The sequence below is a fragment of the Oryctolagus cuniculus genome, chromosome 2 (genome assembly GCF_051225735.1).
Source record: "Oryctolagus cuniculus isolate XC-2025 breed Fujian yellow rabbit chromosome 2, ASM5122573v1, whole genome shotgun sequence".
Lineage (NCBI taxonomy): Eukaryota > Metazoa > Chordata > Mammalia > Lagomorpha > Leporidae > Oryctolagus > Oryctolagus cuniculus.
The window spans coordinates 149,484,286-149,506,105 of record NC_142868.1 but is presented as its reverse complement, the minus strand read 5'-3'; the positions used below and the strand labels follow the sequence as shown (position 1 = coordinate 149,506,105).

The 21,820-nt window shown below is 40.2% G+C and overlaps 1 protein-coding gene across 1 annotated transcript; it reads left to right on the top strand.

Moving 5' to 3' along the window:
- Positions 1-10,858: 10,858 nt before the first annotated feature.
- On the top strand, positions 10,859-11,905 carry LOC138848813 (histone H3.3A). The gene has a single exon (XM_070069697.2). It carries the CDS (start codon positions 10,962-10,964, stop codon positions 11,370-11,372), a length of 411 nt encoding a protein of 136 aa, XP_069925798.1. The 5' UTR covers positions 10,859-10,961; the 3' UTR covers positions 11,373-11,905.
- Positions 11,906-21,820: the final 9,915 nt, after the last annotated feature.

Below are 21,820 nucleotides of genomic sequence, written 5' to 3'. Positions count from 1 at the left end.
TCCCAGGGTTTGCATTAGCAAGAATGCTGGACTCAGGAACTGGAGCCAGGAATTAAACCTGGGGTATTCTAATATGGGACTTCAGCATCTTTTTTTTTTTTTTTTTTTTTTTTTTGACAGGTAGAGTGGACAGTGAGAGAGAGAGACAGAGAGAAAGGTCTTCCTTTGCCATTGGTTCACCCTCCAATGGCCTCCGCGGCCGGCGCACCCCGCTGATCCGATGGCAGGAGCCAGGAGCCAGGTGCTTTTCCTGGTCTCCCATGGGGTGCAGGGCCCAAGCACCTGAGCCATCCTCCACTGCACTCCCTGGCCACAGCAGAGGGCTGGCCTGGAAGAGGGGCAACCGGGACAGAATCCAGCGCCCCGACCGGGACTAGAACCCGGTGTGCCGACACTGCTAGGCGGAGGATTAGCCTAGTGAGCCGCGGCGCCGGCTTGGGACTTCAGCATCTTAACAGCTAAGCCAAATACACACCCCAAGCAAATTCATACGTAAAACAATGGCGTCAATAAAAATTGGTCACTCTCGCAGCATCTCTACTTTGGAAGAATTTCTCGAAAGTATTTGAGCCCAGAGGCAGTATGGCTAAAGGACTGATGGAGCTGAAAGGTGGCTCACACTGTCTCTGCTCTGAAACAGGTCACCTGGAGATGAACACCAGAGGCTGGTTGATATGTGGGTTCCCACTCACTTGCCAGGCTCCTAAGATGCTGAAGGCATGAGCGACAGGTTTGCCTATCATTTGGTGTGCTTTCCTCAAGTAGCAGGGTTATTTCTTACAGCTCATTCGGGGTGGGGGTGGGGGTGGAGGCCCAGCGTAGAGCCATAAAAATCAGCCAAGCATGGGTCTTCTCCAATCATACCTTGATGGGGGAATGGGGATGGGGGAGATTTCTGGCTTTTAAATCCAAAGGGAAGGTAGAAAAGTGACACACTGCAAGCAATTTGCAGCCTTCAGAGCTGCATTTTATTTCCTCCTAAGACTTCTGTGAGACAAAAGGGTGCCTGCCTGTAACTCTGGAGAAGTAACATGAGTGACAAGGAGACCAACTGTTCAGATTAAATGAGTTGGTACTGATGATATTTGTCTTATGGCAGGAAGCAAATAAGTTTGCTTGCAAGTATTCTCATTACTTTTTTTTTGTCTTACAAACAGTGAGTGCCCAAGAAGCAGTAGTGGAATGAATGAGTGAATAAATGAAGTTTATGAGCACTTTGAGAAAAACAGGGAACACAGCAGGTGCAGTAAATGGAGAACTTATCTATGATAATGCTTTCAAGTACAATGTTTTCCTATAGGTCCCTCCATTTTTATTGTGAACCTTACAATAACCAGCGACAAAGACAGAACTCATATCCTTTCCATTTCATATTTGATCAATAGGAAATAGGTTCAGGGTCAGAGAGCTAGATGGGTCACAGAGCTAGTAACAGAGATGGAGCTGGAAGTATGGTGCCCAGAAGTTAACAGCACAGGCTACACAAGTTTTACATATTTTATTGACCACCCCCCATACCCCCACAAAACAATCATAACACTCTGGTTGTTTGTGTCCTGGATGCTTCACTTCTGATCCAGCTCCCTGCTAATATCCTTGGGAAAGCAGTAGAAGATGGCCCCAGTCCTTGGGCTCCAAGCACCCATGTGGCAGACCTGGATGAAGCTCCTGGTTCCTGGCTTTGGTCTGGCCCAGCTTTGGCTGTGTAGCCATCTAGGGGAGTGAACCAGAGGTTGGAAGATTTCTCTTTCTCTCTCTGTAATTTTGCTTTTCAAATAAATAAATAAATCTTTTTTTAAAAAAGTGATTGTGACAAACGGTACTTCACCAAGGATTGTGTTTATAATTTCTTCCTAGAAGTAATTTTTAGGGGTTGGCATTGTGGTGCAGCACGTTAAAACATCCCTTATGGCCGCCAGTTCAAGTCCTGGCTGCTCCACTTCCTATCTAGCTCCCTGCTAATGGCCTGGGAAAGCATTGGAGGATGGCCCTGGCCCAATTCTTTGGCCCCTGCACCCACATGGGAGACCCAGAAGAAGCTCCTGGCTCCTAGCTTCAGATAGGCTCAGCTCTGGCCACTGTGACCATTTGGGGAGTGAACCAGTGGATGAAAGATCTCTTTCTCTCTGTCTCTACCTCTCTCTGTAACCCTGTCTTTTAAATAAATAAAACAATTTTTTTAAAAAAAGAAGTAATTTAAAAAATCTTTTTGGTAACTTGAATCTTACAGTTGTACTAAATTAATTCAAGTAATTGTGTCCAATCTTTTCCATGTAAGATACATTTCTGAAGTATTTACATTTACTTATATACTTTTGGATTTTGTGTTTACAGAGATACTAAAGATATTTGTGTCTTTTAATAAGTATTTTTCCACATTGAAAAATTGTACTAGGAAGACATATATACTTCTAGAAGATGTGGAATGGTATATTCACAAAATCTGTAAATTTATACAAAATGCTTGTATATGAAAGGCAATTCACAATTATCTACTCCCTTGTTTTCTCTGCTCCAGGAATGTAAGATGGCTTTTTGTTACAGGGAAAAAATAATATTGTTGCTATTTAGGGGTTGTTTCAAGTTTCTTTCAGAATGAGAAAGTGAAGGTCAAAAATGTAAAAGGATAAAGATAGCTGTAAAGAATACACAGAAAAGATCTCACTCTTTCTCTCTCTCTTCAGCTGCCCTTCTCAGAAAGAATTTCACTTAGCCAAATTGGCTAAGATTAAACAGTCTTATTAAGACATTTAAAATTGAATTTAATATCAATATAAAATATCAATGCAAAACTGGTTTTTCTCTCCCTTAAAAGAATGGCTTCTTATATTATTGATCTGCTCTCAATAAGAGATTATAAAGGATTTTGTCTACTTTTGAGTATTCCATCTAGGGAACAAAGATTCTGTGTCTTATGGAAAGAACCAATTCTTTTTGAAAGAGAGTTTGATGTGTGTTTTTGTTTTTGTTTTTGTTTTAAAGAAATCTTCCAGCTGCTGGTTAACTTCCCAGATGGCTGTAACAGCCAGGCTGAAGACAAGAACCAGGAACTTCATCCTGGTCTCCCTCATGGGTGGCAGGAATTCAATTATTTGAGCTGTTATCTGCTGCTTCCCAGGCACATTAGCAAGAAACTGGATCAGAAGGCGAGCAGCCAGGACTTGAACTGGCCCTTATGTGGGATGGCAGCACTGAAGGTGCTGAAAATCTAGCATTTAAAATAATGTTAAACTAAATAACAAAAAGGATAACTTTCTTAGAAGAAACAATCTACAGATTGTAGTGAAGGAAGAGCAATTCTGATCCCTAATGACAAAGAAGAGGTAGGATTTTATAGAAAAAGTTCCCACCCAGGTTCTCATTGGGTCTGCTTATGTAATTGAAGCATACAAACTTGAATGGTTTACATGCAAAAAGAGGATTTCTGGATAGGTTTAGGCCAGGTGGGTGGTCAGGAACTGTTTTAGCTAGGTACCCTGTGGGTTTTCCTGGGGCAAGGGACTTTCCGGAAGTTCAGGGCTGTCACATCAGTCAAACTTTTGGCTTCTGCCCTGGGATGACTTTTATTCCTTTAGTCTTAGAGAGTTCATCTCAGCGTCCAGTAAGCAGGGAGGTTATTTCCAGCTTAATTTTTTTTATCAAAATTCCTAGAAATTTTTCAATTTCTTAGTTGTTTATGAAATGTTCTGATATAATTTTATCAATCATTGCTCCACTTACTATCTTAAAATGTATGTCACAGAAACAATCAAAATTTCCTTATCAGTATTTTAATGATGAACTTCTTCAAATATTAACAGACTTTTGCTCATAATTGGCTGCAAGTTCATATGTTTCATCTTTATCTCAAAGGACTCTCTTAGAGACCTATGGGAAGGACTTTGACAGGTACTTTGGGTCTTAAGTTTCTCATTGAGATATCATTAGACTGGCTAAGGATTTCTAGAACTCTGGTGAAGAAGATGATGGTTTCATAAAACTGCTAATTCAGCACAAGGATGAATTACATTGTACTGAATTAACTGATTAAGAATGATTATAATTTTTATTTTTTTTGTTTGGAGCATTGATGTTTCTTTAATATTCTATTTTCTGGATTTTAGGAATCTCTTTAATTTGTTTTCTTAAGTATCTGTAATTCACAACAATTTAGTAGATTATAGCTTTGTTAAAAAATGAAATGTTTATCTTTTTTCTACCTACTTGATCCCTCTAGAATTCAGATACTCTTGTTGAGTATTATAAGGTTAATGGCAATATAATTACACACATAATTTTCATTAGACTAGATATTTAGTCTAATAGTACAAAATTTGGAAGACTGGCTATACTACCGAGGCTTTGACTGCAATGTCATATTTGCGAATGATGTGTGTAGAAACAGATATGACAAGAAAAATGAAAGGAACCAAGGTTGACTTTTTGGCATCAATACTTACAAAGCCCTCTTGAAAAAGTGGCTTAATTCTGCATTTACAGGGTTCCCAGCATCACAGATGGGGAAGTAAGGTCACTTGCTGGCAAGCCCAGGAAGCTTAAGACATTTGGGGGGTTTTCAAGGATACAGGAATTATCCAAATCCATTGGTAATGCAGGTGAGGAATGATGATGAATTCTTGGCCTGGCTTCCTAACCTTGAGAGGCTTTTGAAAGTTTAATCTGGAATTGCATATAAAAGTTGCAGAAAACAAAATTCGAAAGACCTATGTTGCCAATTACTCTTGATGCACTTATGTAAATGATCAAGCCAAGTCTTTGTTTTTGGTCAAAATGGAGGTGCTTGTAGAAGTTTTATGATGAACTGGCAAGCTATATCCCACTCTTGTGATTTTAGCCTCATTCATTGTCTTTGAGCTTTTTTTTTTTTTTTTTTTTTTTTTTTTTTTTTTTTGACAGGCAGAGTGGACAGTGAGAGAGAGAGACAGAGAGAAAGGTCTTTCTTTGCCGTTGGTTCACCCTCCAATGGCTGCCGCGGCCAGCGCGCTGAGGCCGGCGCACCGCGCTGATCCGATGGCAGGAGCCGGGTACTTATCCTGGTCTCCCATGGGGTGTAGGGCCCAAGTACTTGGGCCATCCTCCACTGAACTCCCAGGCCACAGCAGAGAGCTGGACTGGAAGAGGGGCAACCGGGACAGAATCCGGCGCCCCGACCGGGACTAGAACCCGGTGTGCCGGCGACGCTAGGCGGAGGATTAGCCTAGTGAGCCGGCGCTGGCTTGTCTTTGAGCTTTTTAAAGTTTCCCATCTCTTTGCAAAATACATCCTGCATCTGGCACATTTTTCAGTAATTTGAATTTTTTCCACTCTCCATTCTGAAAACTAAAACTGCTCTTAGCTAAAGCCCTGCAATGTGCAGTTCGATGACTTGATAGAATAGTCACCATGACAGTGCAGGCCATTCAGGCAGTTCACCAGAACACACACGTATTCTGAGCACTGACCAGCAAAAAGCCATGACTGTGATACTGTCATTACGAGCCTTACTTGAAGACATTCCAAGCTCAACATCTAGAAATCTTTGTCACTGGCTGCTCTCTGGGCTAAAAAACTGGTTCATAGTTTGCTCCTACCATTATTTTTTTCCTTTCACAAATCTTCTACCTTACAAATTCTAACCTGAATCTCTTTCCACAGCAGTCAACTTAGCTTGTCTTTGTGGGAAGCTTCTTAGGGAAGTTGTAATTTTTTTTTTGAGAGACAGATGGAAGACAGATATGCAGAGATCTCCAATCCACTGATTACTCCCTAAATGCCTGTAAAAGACAGAGGCCAGGTGGACTCCAGAAACTGGGAACTCAATCCAAGCCTCCTAAATGGGTGGCAGGAACCCCAGTCCTTGAGCCTGTTACCCCCAAGTTTTGTATTAGCAGGATGCTGGAATCAAGAGCGGAGCCAGGACTTGAACACCGGACATGAGATGCAGATGTCTTACCCACTATATCAAACAACCCCCTCTTAGGGAGATTTTACACATTGGAAATGTGGTGACCCACTTGGATCCTTGGTATAAAAACTATTTTCAAATGGAAAATATTTGAGTAAAGAAGATGTAGAAGAAATTTCATCTCAGTTGCTTTTATCTGACTATAGAAGAGTCTCCAGAAAATACAGCAGCCAATAATACTCCTGTGAGGGAGTTTTTTACCAGTTCAGCTGCCAGGGAGACAGACTGCCTACTTCTCAGCATCAAAAGGTTCAGTGGAACCTTCCATACTTTGCCACTGAAGTCGTAAACACCCCATCCCCTTTATGAAGTGTGGCGTATGAACTCATCTCTAGCTACTCAGTTAGTCTTTACTGAGCACTCACAAATGATGGTAAGTAAACCTTATTATTTGTCCCCCTACTCTGTCAACTGTCAGCTAATTGGCAGGCCCAGAAACACTGGACCTAGAGGCACGGTGAATAGCGGACTGCAGCTGGAAGAGCATCATGCATGGGGCAGGCACAACAGTGAAGAGATACAGAGCTTCAATGAAGCAGACACTTGATCCAGAGAGGCAGAGGACCACTGGATGGGGAGGAACTTTCTGGAACTCTCTCTCTCCTCAGGGGGTTGCCAGCACTCATGCCTGAATGTATCCTCATGCTCTCACTTCAAATAAATCCTGTTCCCACTTTTCTGCACTTTACTTACGTTCCTGCTTTGAATTATCTCGCACAGTAGTGAGACTCTGGAATAAAACAAGCAGGAAAAATAAGCCCACAACCATAATAGATTTAGTCCTCAAACAAAACAAACAAAAAAGCCCAGAAACAAATAAAAAATCCTCAAGGCACTCCAACTACAGGATACAGGTGATATAACCATACAACAGAATAGTATTTAACAATAAAAAGCATGCAACACTGTGGACACTCTCAACAATCTCCAAACATTTCACTGGGCTAAAGAAGTCAGCAAAGAACTCACACTACAGTTGCATTTACTTGAAGTACTAGATTAAGCAAAACTTATCCATGGTGACAGAAACTTTAAAATTGTAGCTTTTAAAAGTGCTTTTTTTCCCCCATGATTTATTCAAATATCCTCAGGAGTTCTTGACAAATCTCTGAAAAGCACTAGTTGCCAGAAATTTACTTACTGTGGGACTGCCTCCTAGCTGTACTTGGGGAGAAAAAGTAAGATAATCATAAATGTCTACTTGGGTTGGGAGATCTGTCTTTTCTCTCTTGTCATTGAAATTCCTGTGGGAGAGGGAGAGGGCTGAGGAGGGCAGTGCAAAGGGCAGACGGAGAGGGGTTGGAGATCAAATGGGAGGAGGAGAGGAGAGGGACAGGGAGAAGGAGAGGGAGGGAGGGAATGAGATACAGAAGGAACTCTCTCATCCACTGGGTTACTTCCCACATGCCTGCACCAGTCCAGATGGAGCTGCAGCCGGAACACAGTCCAGGTCTCCCACATGGGGGCAGGGGACCCAATCATTTACCCCATCACTGCCAACTCCCTGGGCTCTCTCATATTTGTTTCATTTCAATCTCTTTCTTAAAGATGTTAGGTATCCACAAGAAATATGTACTCAGAAACGTCTACAGTTTCAGTACCAGGAACTGAAGTAATCCCTGTCACCATGTGGCTTACATTCTAACCAAATATGCAGCTACAAGCAGATTTGTCTTTTCATAATCCAGTTGAGAATTCAGAACACAGTATCAAGGACTGATTTGCCAGATGATGAAAAAAACTTAATTGTATTAAATGGCAGACATGGACGTGGTAGGTCGAAGGATCAGTAATCTGATCCTTTGAGGAGGGACCAGGCAATTAACAGAAAAGGTCCTGGGGCAAGTTTCTGGAATGATGGAAATGTTCTAGCCTTTGACTGGAGAGGTGATCGGGATAGAGCTCATGCAACATCACATTGGATAACTGGGCCATCTGTAAAATTTAAATGTTGCCTCAATAAGATTATTGTAAACAAACACACAAAGGGAAGAGGCACCAATGTGAAGTGAATGTGAGAGGTCGAGATAACTCAGGCAAATGGTTTGCAGCTGGATTTGAAGTTTCCAAGGACAAAACCAAGGAATTAGTAGAAGAAAAAATGAGCAGGTTGGAGTAGGAAAGTAAGACAAAACAGGGGAGCAAATACTGAAGATGTATGGTGACTTAAGGCTTTTCTACACTGTTCGTTGCCCTAAGATTATGAGACAAGCTGGGATTAACTAGTCCCTAGGGTGCCATTAAAGAGTTAAGGATTGCTGCAGCCTGCTTTTGGAGTGGAGTGGATGGGGTCCTTGCTGACTTGCCTTTAGTGTCCAAATGACCATAAGCAACATGACAGAGGCTGGCTGAACTTGTAACAGGCTTAGTCTGAGTTTGGCCTTTCTGGCCTGGCTCCTGGATGGAGGCGTTAGGTAGGCTCAGGCTTCCATAGGACTCGTTCTGGTATGGCTACAACTGACTCAGCTTCAGTTAAGGCTTAAAATGTCACTGTTTAGATGCATGGAAGATTTGACCTGGAAGGTTTTAGAGATTTAAGGGCATTGGAATAAACAGAATTCATATTCTTATTCAAGCCCTGATCAGAACACTCCACAAATTTCATGCCTGCAATGTTGAGTTAGAAATCCCTGGAGATATTCACTATTTCTGGTTCCCAATTAGGCTGAAACAAGAAGAATTTTTGCATAGTATTTTGGCATATTCCCTCAGCACAGGTAGAACAGAGATTAGAGAAAATGGAAACTATCTAAAGGATGAAATTATCCTATCTTCTGGAAAGAAGTAGGAAATTTTGTTTTTGCGGCACTGGGTAAATGTTTGTGAAGTTCCAATTTTTCTAAATGGTGGTATAATTTTTACTCTCATTTTTGTGCTGAAATGGCTCACATACTAGATAAGCCCTCTATATATAGCACATGATTTAATTATGACATTTCCTGTCATCTGACTCTGAATTCTTAAGTCATTACTTTTTGCAAATATCTACTCAACAGAGCATTTCTTTTTAAATTCCCTGGAAGTCTCATAAAGATCTCTATTATTGCCTACTTTTATTTACAAAATGAATTTCATGTTAGCTAGGTCTATCCTGGCTACATATTTTCAAATATATAACTACATCTATAATATATATTTGCAAAGGAGTCACATATCATGTGAATTTATTATTCTAGTCATTGTGCAACTAAAATTTGTGATGCTTGAAAAACATTTTTTGATGAACAAAATTCATACCAGTGTTGACATATATAGAACAAGATTTTCAGCTTGCAAAAATCTAATTGTTAAAATTTATGACCTATACAATTCTTAACAGTTTTTATACCTGTGTTTCTGTAATCTTCATTAACACCTTATTTCAATTTATTATTTTACATATAAGCCTTTCTTAAACTGACTTAAATTATACATCTTGTGTATTTGGTGTCATTTATAGTATGATCTAGTTTTTGTGTTACTCATTTTCACCACATCAAAATATATGTGGTATTTTCTAAAGCCTTCTAAAGCCTTTATGGTATTGTTTATCACTTATCTGAAAACATTTAGCACTACCTGTATTGTTCTGACATCATATTGCTGTTACTTGAATGAAATAAAATAATCTCTGTAAGAAAACTTTGTTTTTAATGTACTTCTCATGTAAAAATGTATATCTAAGTAAATAATTCTAAATTACACTGCAACGTGTACATTAAAAAAAATAGTGACATGACTGATATCTTTGTCACTTGTTTTTGCTATTTATAGTAAATAATCATTGTCATCAGGAAGAATTGGTTACTTTTCTCTCCTTCATATTACAAAGAAATTTCCTACTTATGGCCCAATTACATTTGAAGTTTTATTTACAAGTTGGCTATTAGAAACTTTAAATTCATTAAGAAACAAAATACACTAAGTATTGGTCAGACTTCATTTATGGTTAACTTGCTAGTCACAGTGTCTTCTTTGAGAACTTTCCTCTATCATAGAGAAGCCATGATATTTCAAAGTGGCCATCATCCTGTGGCAACAGTTAAGCGAACAGAGGTAGAAGATAGCTGGTTAGACTGGAACCAATCTAAAGGCTCAGTTTGCTCCAATCTATTCTCTCTCTCTTAGGAATTCAAGATTAAAGATTGAAATACGAGAATGGGTCCATGACAAGAGAGTCTATTTATGAAAGGTTTTGTTAAATTGGTGGGACAAAGGACAATGGACATTTTGACCACTGCATGAGAAGCAGAGAAAAGCTGGCTTGCACAGAGAAACAGAGCAGTTACTGAAGAGAGCTGATGGTGTCTCAGAGACTCCTGTGTGATGGCACAAGTAAGTTCCTGCCAGATGTCTAACTGCTGACTCTAAACTCTTGTACAGTTAGTCGGTGCTTTCTGTACTTTCATTCTGTGAGGTTCTCCATTCACTCTTCCATAAATTTATCTTTTTCCTTTATTTTAATTGGGTTATTTTCACTATTACCAAGGAATTTCATCTAATTTGACTGGCTGAACTTGGCTCTAGTAAACAGATTATAGGGGCCAGCGCTGTGGCGCAGTGAGTTAAAGCCCAGGTCTGCAGTGCTGGCATCCCAAATGGGCACCTGTTCACGTCCCAGCTGTTCCTCTTACAATCTTCTGTGGCCTGGGAAAGCAGTAGAAGATGGCCCAAGTCCTTGGGCCCCTGAACCCATGTAGAAGACCCGGCAGAAGCTCTTGGCTTCAGATAGGCCCAGCTCTGGCAGTTGCAGCCATGCAGGGAGTGAATCAGCAGATGGAAGTCTTTTCTCTATCTCCCTCTGCCTCTGCCTTTCTGTAACTATGCTTTTCAAATAAATAAATCTTTTTTAAAAAAGAAACAGATTATAGCTGAATTATCAACACTATTCACCAGTGTTTATGGTTCTGGGAATAGAAGTGCATGTGAGTGTTCGCAGCCGCCGCCGTGCCGGCGGCTCTCTAACGCCAGTGCCGCCTCTCGCTCGCCGAGCTCCAGCCGAAGGAGAAGGGGGGTTAAGTAAGGAGGTCTTTGTACCATGGCTCCTACAAAGCAGACTGCCCGCAAATCGACTGGTGGTAAAGCACCCAGGAAGCAACTGGCTACAAAAGCCGCTCGCAAGAGTGCGCCCTCTACTGGAGGGGTGAAGAAACCTCATCGTTACAGGCCCAGTACCGTGGCACTTCGTGAAATCAGACGTTATCAGAAGTCCACTGAGCTTCTGATTCGCAAACTCCCCTTCCAGCGTCTGGTGCGAGAAATCGCTCAGGACTTCAAAACAGATTTGCGCTTCCAGAGCGCAGCTATTGGTGCTTTGCAGGAGGCAAGTGAGGCCTATCTGGTTGGCCTTTTTGAAGACACCAACCTGTGTGCTATCCATGCCAAACGTGTAACAATTATGCCAAAAGACATCCAGCTAGCACGCCGCATACGTGGAAAACATGCTTAAGAATCCACTATGACAGTAAACATTTCATTCTCAAAAAAATTTTTTTTCTCTTCTTCCTGTTATTGGTAGTTCTGAACATTAGATATTTTTTCCCATGGGTCAAAAGGTACCTAAGTATATGATTGCGAGTGGAAAATAGGGGACAGCAATCAAGTATTGGCAGTTTTTCCATTTTCATTTGTGTGTGGATTTTTAATGTAAATGCGGGGATGTAAAGCATTAATGCAAGTCAAAATGTTTCAGTGTACAAGTTTCAGCAGTTCAACTTTATAACAATTATAAATAAACCTGTTAAATTTTTCTGGACAATGCCAGCATTTGGATTTTTTCAAAACAAGTAAATTTTTTATTGACGGCAAGTAAATGGTGTTTGTAGCATTTTTATCATACAGTAGATTCCATCCATTCACTATACTTTTCTGAGTTGTCCTACATGCAAGTACATGTTTTTAATGTTGTCTGTCTTCTGTGCTGTTCCTGTAAGTTTGCTATTAAAATACATTAAACTATAAAAAAATAAAAAAATAAAAAAAGAAGTGCATGTGAGATGGGGAAAAAGAGGAGAGAGTTTCAATTTGCTCCTGAGTGTCAGGTCAGCCGCAGGCAGAATTCCCAAATAAGCCAGCTGTGAGTGTAGCACTTTGCTACTTTTCTGTGCTTCAGTCTCCTAGTATGTTTTCTTGTGCTCTAAGCCTTTCACTACAACATTCTGGTTTCCCAAAACGTCCAAACTCTCAAGTGATTATTTCTGGTCAACAAAACTGATAGTAAGTGGAAGACAAATAGCCCATGAAATTATATCACATATCTTACCATGGTAAGTTTATCATGTGGTTTGTCCAAGTTCCTTAACCCTAAAGCCACAGTCTCAATAGTTCTAAATAAGGGACCTAACCATTTCACATGAGTCATGATTTCAGTTAGCAGTCACCTAAATTCTGACCTAGCTTTCATAGGCAATAAGGCAGATGTATTAATTTATATAACAAGAAGATGGACAGCTTGTAAAATATTTAAGTTAGTGGCTAAATAATATGATTAATTGTCCGACTAGCTTCAGTATTTCTGTCAGCCATTTTCAGCATGATTACTTTCCAACTTCATGGATTTTAGGCGACTTCCACAGTTCTGGCTTTATTCCCTGCTGAAGTATGGCTTCAAGTGCAAACTTTTGGTGGTAAGAGATTTCAAACTTCCCATGGGAAAATGGAGTTAAAATTAAAAATACCAACTTTATTGCTCAACACAAACTCTATCAAATTTACGATACTTTGAAAGCAATAATACTAGCTATTTTGTAGACTCCTAAGGAAATATTCATCCTGGGACTTTAACTTGAGTGATACAGTCTTTTGTACATGATTAATTGAAGAAAAATTAGTGGTTTTTAAAGGCTTTTTTCAGATTAAAAATCAAAAATCAGTCAGAAGGAATCAAATCAGCACAGTAAAGTGGATGCCCAGTGATCTCCCATCAAAATTTTTGCAAACTTGCCTTTGTTTGATGAGAGCAATGAGCAGAAGCATTGTTGTGACTGAGAAGGACTCTGGTGAAGTTTTCCTGGGTAATTTTCTGCTAGAACTTTGGTTTTCTCCAAACACTCTCATAATAAGCAGAAGTCATCATTGGTTAGCCTTCCAGATATTTAGGAGCAAAATGCGGTGACATCCCCAAAACTGTTGCCACGAACTTTGCTCATGATCCAGCTGCCTGTGCTTCTAGTGGACCACTTCCACTTCTTGGAAGCCATTGTTTTGATTGCGTTTTGTCTTCAGAGGTATATTGGTAAAGCCATGTTTCAACTCCTGCTCAAATTCTTCAATGAAACACTTTAGGATGCTGATCCTACATGTTGAAAATTTCATGAGAAGCTCTGCTCTGGTTGTAGCTGATCTGGGCACACCACTTTTGGTGCCATCAAGCTGAAAGTTTGTCCCATTTTAATTTTTCGGTCAGAATTGTGTAAGCTTAGCTAATGGAGATGTCCATGGTTGGGCTATTGTTTGCGCCGTTAACCACCAATTCTCTTCAAAAAGGGAAAAAACAATATAATGTTTTCCTTGTAAATTAATACAGATGATCTGTACTGTAGCTTCTTCTTCAACATTGTCTCTTCCCTTCTTAAAACGAGTTGGCTATTTGTAAATCAGTGATTTCTTTGGAGCATTAAGCCCAGCTACTTCCCATAAGTCATCAATGACTTCACCCCACTTCCCCTCAGGCTTCACTATGATTTGATGTTTGTTGTGGCTTCAATTTTAGCAGAATTCACTTAGCTCTGCTAATTGCTCTTTTCAATCTGATATTCTTAATGCCTCTAAGTAGGTACTGTTCAGACATGATATTACAAGTTAGCAGGAGTTTACTTTGGCACAAAAAATGCTTGAAATCTATTTATAGTTTTTTCATAAACTATTTCCATGAACTTTCATTTTTATTACTTATTTGAAAAGCAGAGAGAAAGAAATCTCCCATCTACTAGTTCACTTTCCAAATTTCCACAGCAGCTAAGTTGGGTTATGCTGAAGACAGGGGTCAGGAGTTCAGTTGAGGTTTCCCCTGTGGATGGCAGGAACCAACTACTTGAGCCATCACCTGCTGCCTCCCAAGGTGCATGTTAGCAGGAAGCTAGGAGTGGGAGCAGGGCAGGAACCCAAGTCCAGGAATTCTGATATGGGATGTGGGTTTCCCAAGTGGTGTCTTAACTGGTGTGCAAAATGCCTCTGCCTTCCCAGCCCCCTTTTTGAAGACACCCTGTATAACAAATCTCATGGAAGAATAACAACTTATTTCTTTCTGTGCATCTTTTTAAAAATTTTTTCCTTACTTTAACCTTCTCTGGAAGTCCTTAAATAGATGTCCCTCATATTTTACTGGCCAGAAATTAGTTACACATGCCCTCCAAACTAATCATTAGTGAGGAAAATGATAAGCTGTGATGGGTTTAGATTTGTCTTGCTCTAACCTTAATTCATATGGAAGTGTGGGGAACTACTCCAAATGAGGGTTTTACATGCAAGAAAGAAGCAAGGGAATGCTTTGTAGACAACCAATAATGTCCTAAATATCAAATGCCATTTAGGACTGTCAAACTAGATCATGTGTACAACAAATCTTTTAAAATTTTAAAGATATATATATATAGCCACACACTCTCATTTTTTAAATAACTACTATTATAAGTAAAATTAACATTCTTACAATATAGTCACTTTGCTAATAGGAGGAAAGCAATTACATTAAATATTTTAAAATTCATGCTTACTAAATTGTGAACAGCTATTAGACTTCTTTGTCTCTAGAAAGTTATTTGTATTTTTCCAAGTTTCATTTATTTATTATTATTTACTTGAAAGGAAGAAAGACAGAGAGGGAGAGACAGAGAGAGAAAGAGATCTTCAATCCACCCTTTCAATCCCCAGAAGCCTACAACAGCTAGGGCTATGCCAGGCTGAAGCTAGGAACCAGGAACCTTCTGGGTTTCCCACCTGGATGGCAGGAACTCAAGTACTTGAGTCATTGTCTGCTGCCACCAGGGCTCATTAGCAAGACGCTAGATCAGAAGTGGAGGTACGAACTGACTCCAGGCAGGCTGATATGGGACATGGACATCCCAAGCTGCAGCTTAACTTACAGCACTGTAACAATCATCCAGTTACTTGTACTTGTTTAAAGAGAGTGCTTCTCTCTTTTTTCTTCATCTCCTGATCTCTGTCTCTCTCTCTGTCTCTTGATCTCTCTCTCTGGATCTCTCTCTTACACTCTCCCTCTCCCTCTTTTCCTTCTTCGCCCCTTCCCTCCGGTCTGTTGGGTTCCCCCCCAATAAATCCTTTCCCTTAGAAAGAAAGAAAGAAAGAAAGAAAGAAAGAAAGAAAGAAAGAAAGAAAGAAAGAAAGAAAGAAAGAAAGAAAGAAAGAAAGAGAAAGAAAGAGAGAGAGAGAAAGAAAGAAAGAAAGAAAGAAAGAAAGAAAGAAAGAAAGAAAGAAAGAAAGAAAGAAAGAAAGAAAATGCTTGAAATGACGGCTAAAGTACTATGCATATGGAGTTCCTGGCTCCTGCCTTCTGCTTGGCCCAGACCCAGTTTTTGAGGCCTTCTGGGATGTGAATCAGAAGATGGAAGATCTCTCTCTCTCTCTCTCTCTCTCTCTCTCTCTCTCTCTCTGCCTTTCAAGTAGATTATGATAAATAAACCTATCTTAAAAAAAAAGGGGGTGCTTAATAAACATGCTTTTCACTAGTAGGTAGATCTTCTAGGATAAAGCTGAGTGACTTAGAAACCATTGGCGGCCAGTGCCATGGCTCACTAGGCTAATCCTCCACTTCGCGGCGCCGGCACACCACGTTCTAGTCCCGGTCGGGGCGCCGGATTCTGTCCCGGTTACCCCTCTTCCAGGCCAGCTCTCTGCTGTGGCCAGGGAGTGCAGTGGAGGATGGCCCAAGTGTTTGGGCCCCTGCACCCCATGGGAGACCAGGATAAGCACCTGGCTCCTGCCATCCGATCACCGAGGTGCGCCGGCCGCGGCGGCCATTGGAGGGTGAACCAATGGCAAAAGGAAGACCTTTCTCTCTCTCTCTCTCACTGTCCACTCTGCCTGTCAAAAAATAAAAATAAAAATAAAAAAAATAAAAGAAACCATTGGCGAGGTGGCAGAAATGATCAGGTGAAAACATATCTTCCTGTTGCCTCTGAACCCCACTTCAGAATCAGCTTAATTACTCCTCACCAGCTTCTCTCCTCCCTGTGGTTCTGAACTCAGAGCTTCTATACAACATCAGTGTTGTCTGGCAACTTTACTCATATGAGAGAGGAGCCATCACCAATCTAGAAATTCCTCTAAGTATGGATCATTCCAAAGTTGCATTAGAACTTAGTGATTCATTTGATCATACTTGGCACAATTTGAAAAACTGTAAAAATATTACCTTGCAGAGCTTCAAGGTCACATACGGAAATTTAGAGCTGTTTGTGTTATTTTTAGCATTGCCTTGGAGCCTCAACAACTGAGGATTTGGTTGTTCTGTCTAGTGAGAAAACAGGTACAGTTTTCAGTTTGGGCCCCTAAGATATGCAGACAATATTGTGACTATTTTACACATGACAATGATATTTTCCTGACCATTATTATGTTACTTATATGACCTAACATGTTGTCTATGGCTCTGGCACAGTGGTTTCCATGCAGTAAATACTTGTAGATTTGAAATGGAAAAAAACTGAATTGAAATGCTCATCGTTTTTGAGGCCTTCTACCACTAAATTGGCATAAACCTCCATCCTTTAGATATCCAATTTCTGTTGTCATCTCATGACCCAATTCTACGATATTTCAATACATCATGAACCTAAAACAAACTTCTGGAATCTGTCTTCTGGAATGTTTACATTCTAATCAATTAAAGAAGGATAAAGTACTTTTCTAATGCTATATATCCTACAATCCAGATCTCTTCCCACTAAAAAATGCCTTTAATTCTGTCATGGCAGGGTTGTCTCTATAATACAGACACTTCATTGTACATTATATATTAATGTATCAATGTACAGAGTGAAATGATAATACTTATTTCCATGAAAGAACAATTTTACTATGTGATGGAGTCATTCAGAGCACCTGTGCACAGGTGGAGGCTACGTGAGATAGTTCCTGGTACAAGGCCTATAACCCATTCTTTATGTTTTCATTACTTCTTCCAAGTGAGTTAATTAATAACTTAGAAGTAGCTGCAGCTACTAAGGAGTAACCCCTTCTTTGTGACCAACAAAGCTGATAAATTAAGTATCTTCACTGAATACAAGTATATCCTACTTTTTTATTTTAAATACCTGTGGTGTGCATAATTATGTAAAAAATTATCTATGCCCTCAATGACTTTAGATTGAGATCATTTTGCTTCAAAATATAAAATCTTACCTGAAGTAAATGTATATTATTTGTGAAAATTCAAAAGATATAGAGAAAAATATATTGAGAATATAAATCTATAAATAATTATCAATTATTAATGAGTTTTAAAAAATATTTAAGTGAATTTGCATAGGTATTGTGATACAACAAGTTAAGCCACTGCTTGCAATGCCTGCATCCCATATCTGAGTGACAGTTCAAGTCCCAGCGATTCCACTTCCAATCCAGCTTCCTGCTAATGCACTTGGAAGGCAACAGGTGATGATACCCCAAGGACTTAGGTTCCTGCTCCCTATGTGCAAAACCTGAATGGAGCTCCTGGCTCCTGGCTTCTGTTGTGAACAGTTAGGGAATGAATCAGCAGATGAAAGCTCTGTCTCTTCTCTGTCCCTCCCTCTCCCTTTATCACTCTAGCTTTCCAATAAATAAGTCTTTTTAAAAAGTGAATTTAAGTCTTTTTAAAACACTATAAGCCGGCGCCGCAGCTCACTAGGCTAATCTTCCTCCTTGCGGTGCTGGCTCACCGGGTTCTAGTCCTGGTTGGGACACCGGATTCTGTCCCGGTTGCCCCTCTTCCAGGCCAGCTCTCTGCTGTGGCCTGGGAGTGCAGTGGAGGATGGCCCAAGTGCTTGGGCCCTGCACCCCATGGGAGACCAGGAGAAGTAAGTACCTGGCTCCTGCCATTGGATCAGCATGGTGTGCAGGCTGCAGCGTGCTGGCCGCGGCGGCCATTGGAGGGTGAACCAACAGCAAAGGAAGACCTTTCTGTCTCTCTCTCTCACTGTCCACTCTGCCTGTCAAAAAACAAATTTTAAAAATAAAAAAAAAAACACTATAAATGAGGCTGGCATTGTGATGCAGTTGGTTAAGCCACCACTCGTGACACAGTCATTCCATGTCAGAGCATCTATCTGAGTCCTAGATACTCTGCTTCTGAGCCAGCTTCCTGCTAATGCACCTGGGAAGGCAGAAGATGTCCTAAGTATCTGGGCCCCTGCTGCCCATGTGGAAGACCAGGATGGAGCTCCCGGCTTCTGTCTTTGGCATGGTCCAGATCTGGCTTTGTGGCCATTTGAGGAGTAAACCTGGGAATGGAAGATCCAGTCTCTCTTTGTGTGTCTCTCTGTCTCTGTCTCTTACACACACACACACACAGTATTTCAAACAGATGAAATGAAACCATGTACACTTCAATTGTGCTGAAACATATTTTAAATCCATTTTCATTGAATTTAAATCAGGGATAAACAAAAGCAGCCTGAGGTAACCTCATGACCCCACCTTTCCTTCCTTCCTTCCTTCCTTCCTTCCTTCCTTCCTTCCTTCCTTCCTTCCTTCCTTCCTTCCTTCCTTTCTCTCTCTCTCTCTCTCTCTCTCTTCTTTCTTTCAAGATTTATTTATTTATTCGAAAGGCAGAGTTACAGAGAGGCAGAGGCAGAGAGAGAGAGAAGTCTTCCATCTGATGGTTTACTCCCCGGATAGCTGCAATGGCCAGAGCTGTGCTCATCTGAAGTTAGGAGCCAGGAGTTTCTTCCAGGTCTCCAATGCAGGTGCAGGGGCCCAAGGACTTGGGCCATCTTCCACTGGTTTCCTAGGCCATAGCAGAGAGCTGGATTGGAAGTGGAGCAGCCAGGTCTCAAACTGGCGCCCATATGGGATGCCGGCACTGCAGGCTGGGGCTTTACTTGCTACACCATAGCGCCAGTCCCCCAACCTTTTCTTAGATCTTTCTTTTGATATATTTTAGCCCCAAATAGTGCCAGTGTTATGGAAACTGGACAAACAAAAAAATCTAGGAGATTTTGAACTTTATAACCTACCTTGGTTTGAGGTGAATTTTGGTTTTGTTTATTTTAGTCCCATAGTCTGCTGATCTAATATATAATGAAGAATAGATAACAGCAGTTTGATTATAAATTTAAGAATTTTTTCCTCTTAAAATTACTACTGGAACTGAGAATGGGAACAGGAAGTGGCTGAAAATAGGTACAAAAGGTCTTAGGCAATGAAAATGTTTTAAAATTGCAATTTGTTGATGGTTGCACAATTCTGTAAATTTACTAAAAATCATTAAATTGTGCACTTAAAATAGGTTAATTTTATGGGTACATAAATTATACTTCATTAAAGCTATTAAAAACATTCACCTACCCATAAATAAAATAATAAATGACCTCACACAAAGCAAAAAATAAAATTGCTTCTGCAGAGATGATTTATAGCATGGTTTCTTATATAATAGCCGTATTAGTCTGTTTTTAGGAAGAACATAATTAAAACTAAACAGGAGAAGAAAACCCATTTTAATAAATATTCAATATTAAATGGTCAGTGTTTCAAATTCACTGGCCGACATCCCTTTTTCACCTTGATAATACTCTACAAGATTCCAGTGAGGAGAAAAGAAAAGCAAAAACTTGATCTTCAAAATAATCATTAATCAAAGTAAAATGTAACTTCCCATTTTCTTGATCTAGTTTTTAATTTTCCATGTAACAGGAAACACCACTTCTTCCATTAACTAGGAAAAGGGATAAAATGCAGAATAAACAAAATAAAATGAAACAAAATCCTTTTTTCCTAACACTCTAAATCAGATTTAGGGGCAATTAAAAAAGTTTTCTTCTCTATTCCTACAGTTACAAAAACATAAAAATACTATTTGGTTAAAATATGCTTAGTTGGTTTCAGAGCCAGGGTCCAAACACAGGAGAGCGGATCTGAAGCCCACATATGTACCACTATATGGTTATTACTCTTACATTTACAGGTATGTGTTGGAGACGTGAAAAAACTTCTCTTTCCCCTTTAGAGCTCCAATATTTGAATATGAGAATAGACTGTCAACAGATTAACACGAGAAAAGGCATACCAATTTATTAGCATACATGTGCATGGAGGTTAGAGTGTGAAACTTAAGGACGGGCTAGATGATTGGAGCTTGACTAGCTACGGAGTGAGGTAGCAGCTTGATGGCTCTTGAAAGAACGGAAATCAATGATTTTTAGAAAAGAGTAATGGGCCCACAGCACAGGCAATGGCGTGGGATAAAGTTTGCCTAAGCTCCGGGTAAGGTGTCAACTCTTGTATTTCTTCCTGCAAGTTACTCCTCTGGAAGACTGGGTCTTACATTGATGGAGGAAGTTGAGATAGCCCCTTCTTGTTCTTTGGAAGAGAAAGAGAATGGCAACGCAGAGGGGTGGAGGAAGGTCAAAGACACCTTTAGTGTCTTCAGGCTGCTTCCTTAGTCCAGAATATCAAACTGTCATACTTTGGGGTATCAGTCTTTGAGCCCTGACAGTGTTCCAATAAAGAAGAGTCTTCAAAATGAAATACCTGGTTCTTTTTCTGACCAAAATACACTGACGCTTCTAAAGTTACTTCATTGCTTCTATGAGAAGATGACTCTGGGATGGGTGTGTGACACACAGGTTAAGCTGATGCTTGGGATGCCTATGACACGTTTTGTAGTGCCAGTTCCATCCAGCTCCCCGCTAATGTGCCTGAGAAGCAGCAGATGATCACTCACATACTTGAACCACTGACATGTGGGAGAGGGAGAAGGAGGGAGAAGGGGAGAGGGGGAGGGGAAGTTGGAGAGAGAGTTTCTGGCTCTTGGTTTTGGTCTGGCCCAGCCCTAGCTCTTCCGGCCATTTGAGGAATGAGCCAGTGGATGAAAGATCTCTCTCTCTCTCTCTCACTTTCTATCTCTCTTTCTCTCTCCTTCTCCCACCCTCCCCCTCTCTCTCCCCTGCACATCCATGCACATACATGCTTTTCAAATAAAAAAAATGAAAAAGATGGTACTAAGGAGGAAATTAATGGGAGTGATGTGTTAGGAGATATACAATGAATAGTGGCATGGGGAAGCAATGGAGTTTCCTATCTAGGAACCCTGATTGTTAACTGAGGCTGAGCTAGTACGCAATGAACTGCTGAGGTCAGGGCAGGACGTTTCAGGTTTGAGGTCACCATAGTGGAAGTAACAAAGAATGAATTCAGCTCCTATCTGCCTCTATCAGATTATGATGACTACTCTCTTCCCTTCCAAGTGCCATGAATTATACACATTTTTCAGGTGATCACAAAATGGCTTAAATAAAGTAGTACATATATTTCTCTGTTCAAGAATTACATGGATCTATGTAGTAGCTGGTAATAGCAAAACTAAAGAAAGAGAATATGGCTGATTAATATTAAAGCTAAGTTGAGAACCATTAATACGTCCCCCAAAATGAACAAATGAACAACTCTTTTCTGTAATTAATATTTAAGCCCTAAAATAAGACAATAGCCAACAACAGAGAGATGATTAAGATAGGAACAACATGGGCTACAGAAGATCAGCTAATGTAAAAAAACAAACAAAATAGAATGATCAACCCAAAAGAAATCTCAAACTAGGGATAAACAGACATATTTCCTTTAGCTACAGTTGGCTGAGGGAATCCCTTTATGTTCCATAATAAAGAAAATTTAACAAATTATACCAGAAGTGTTTATCATTTTGCTTGTCTCATTAATAAACTATATAAAGGAGTC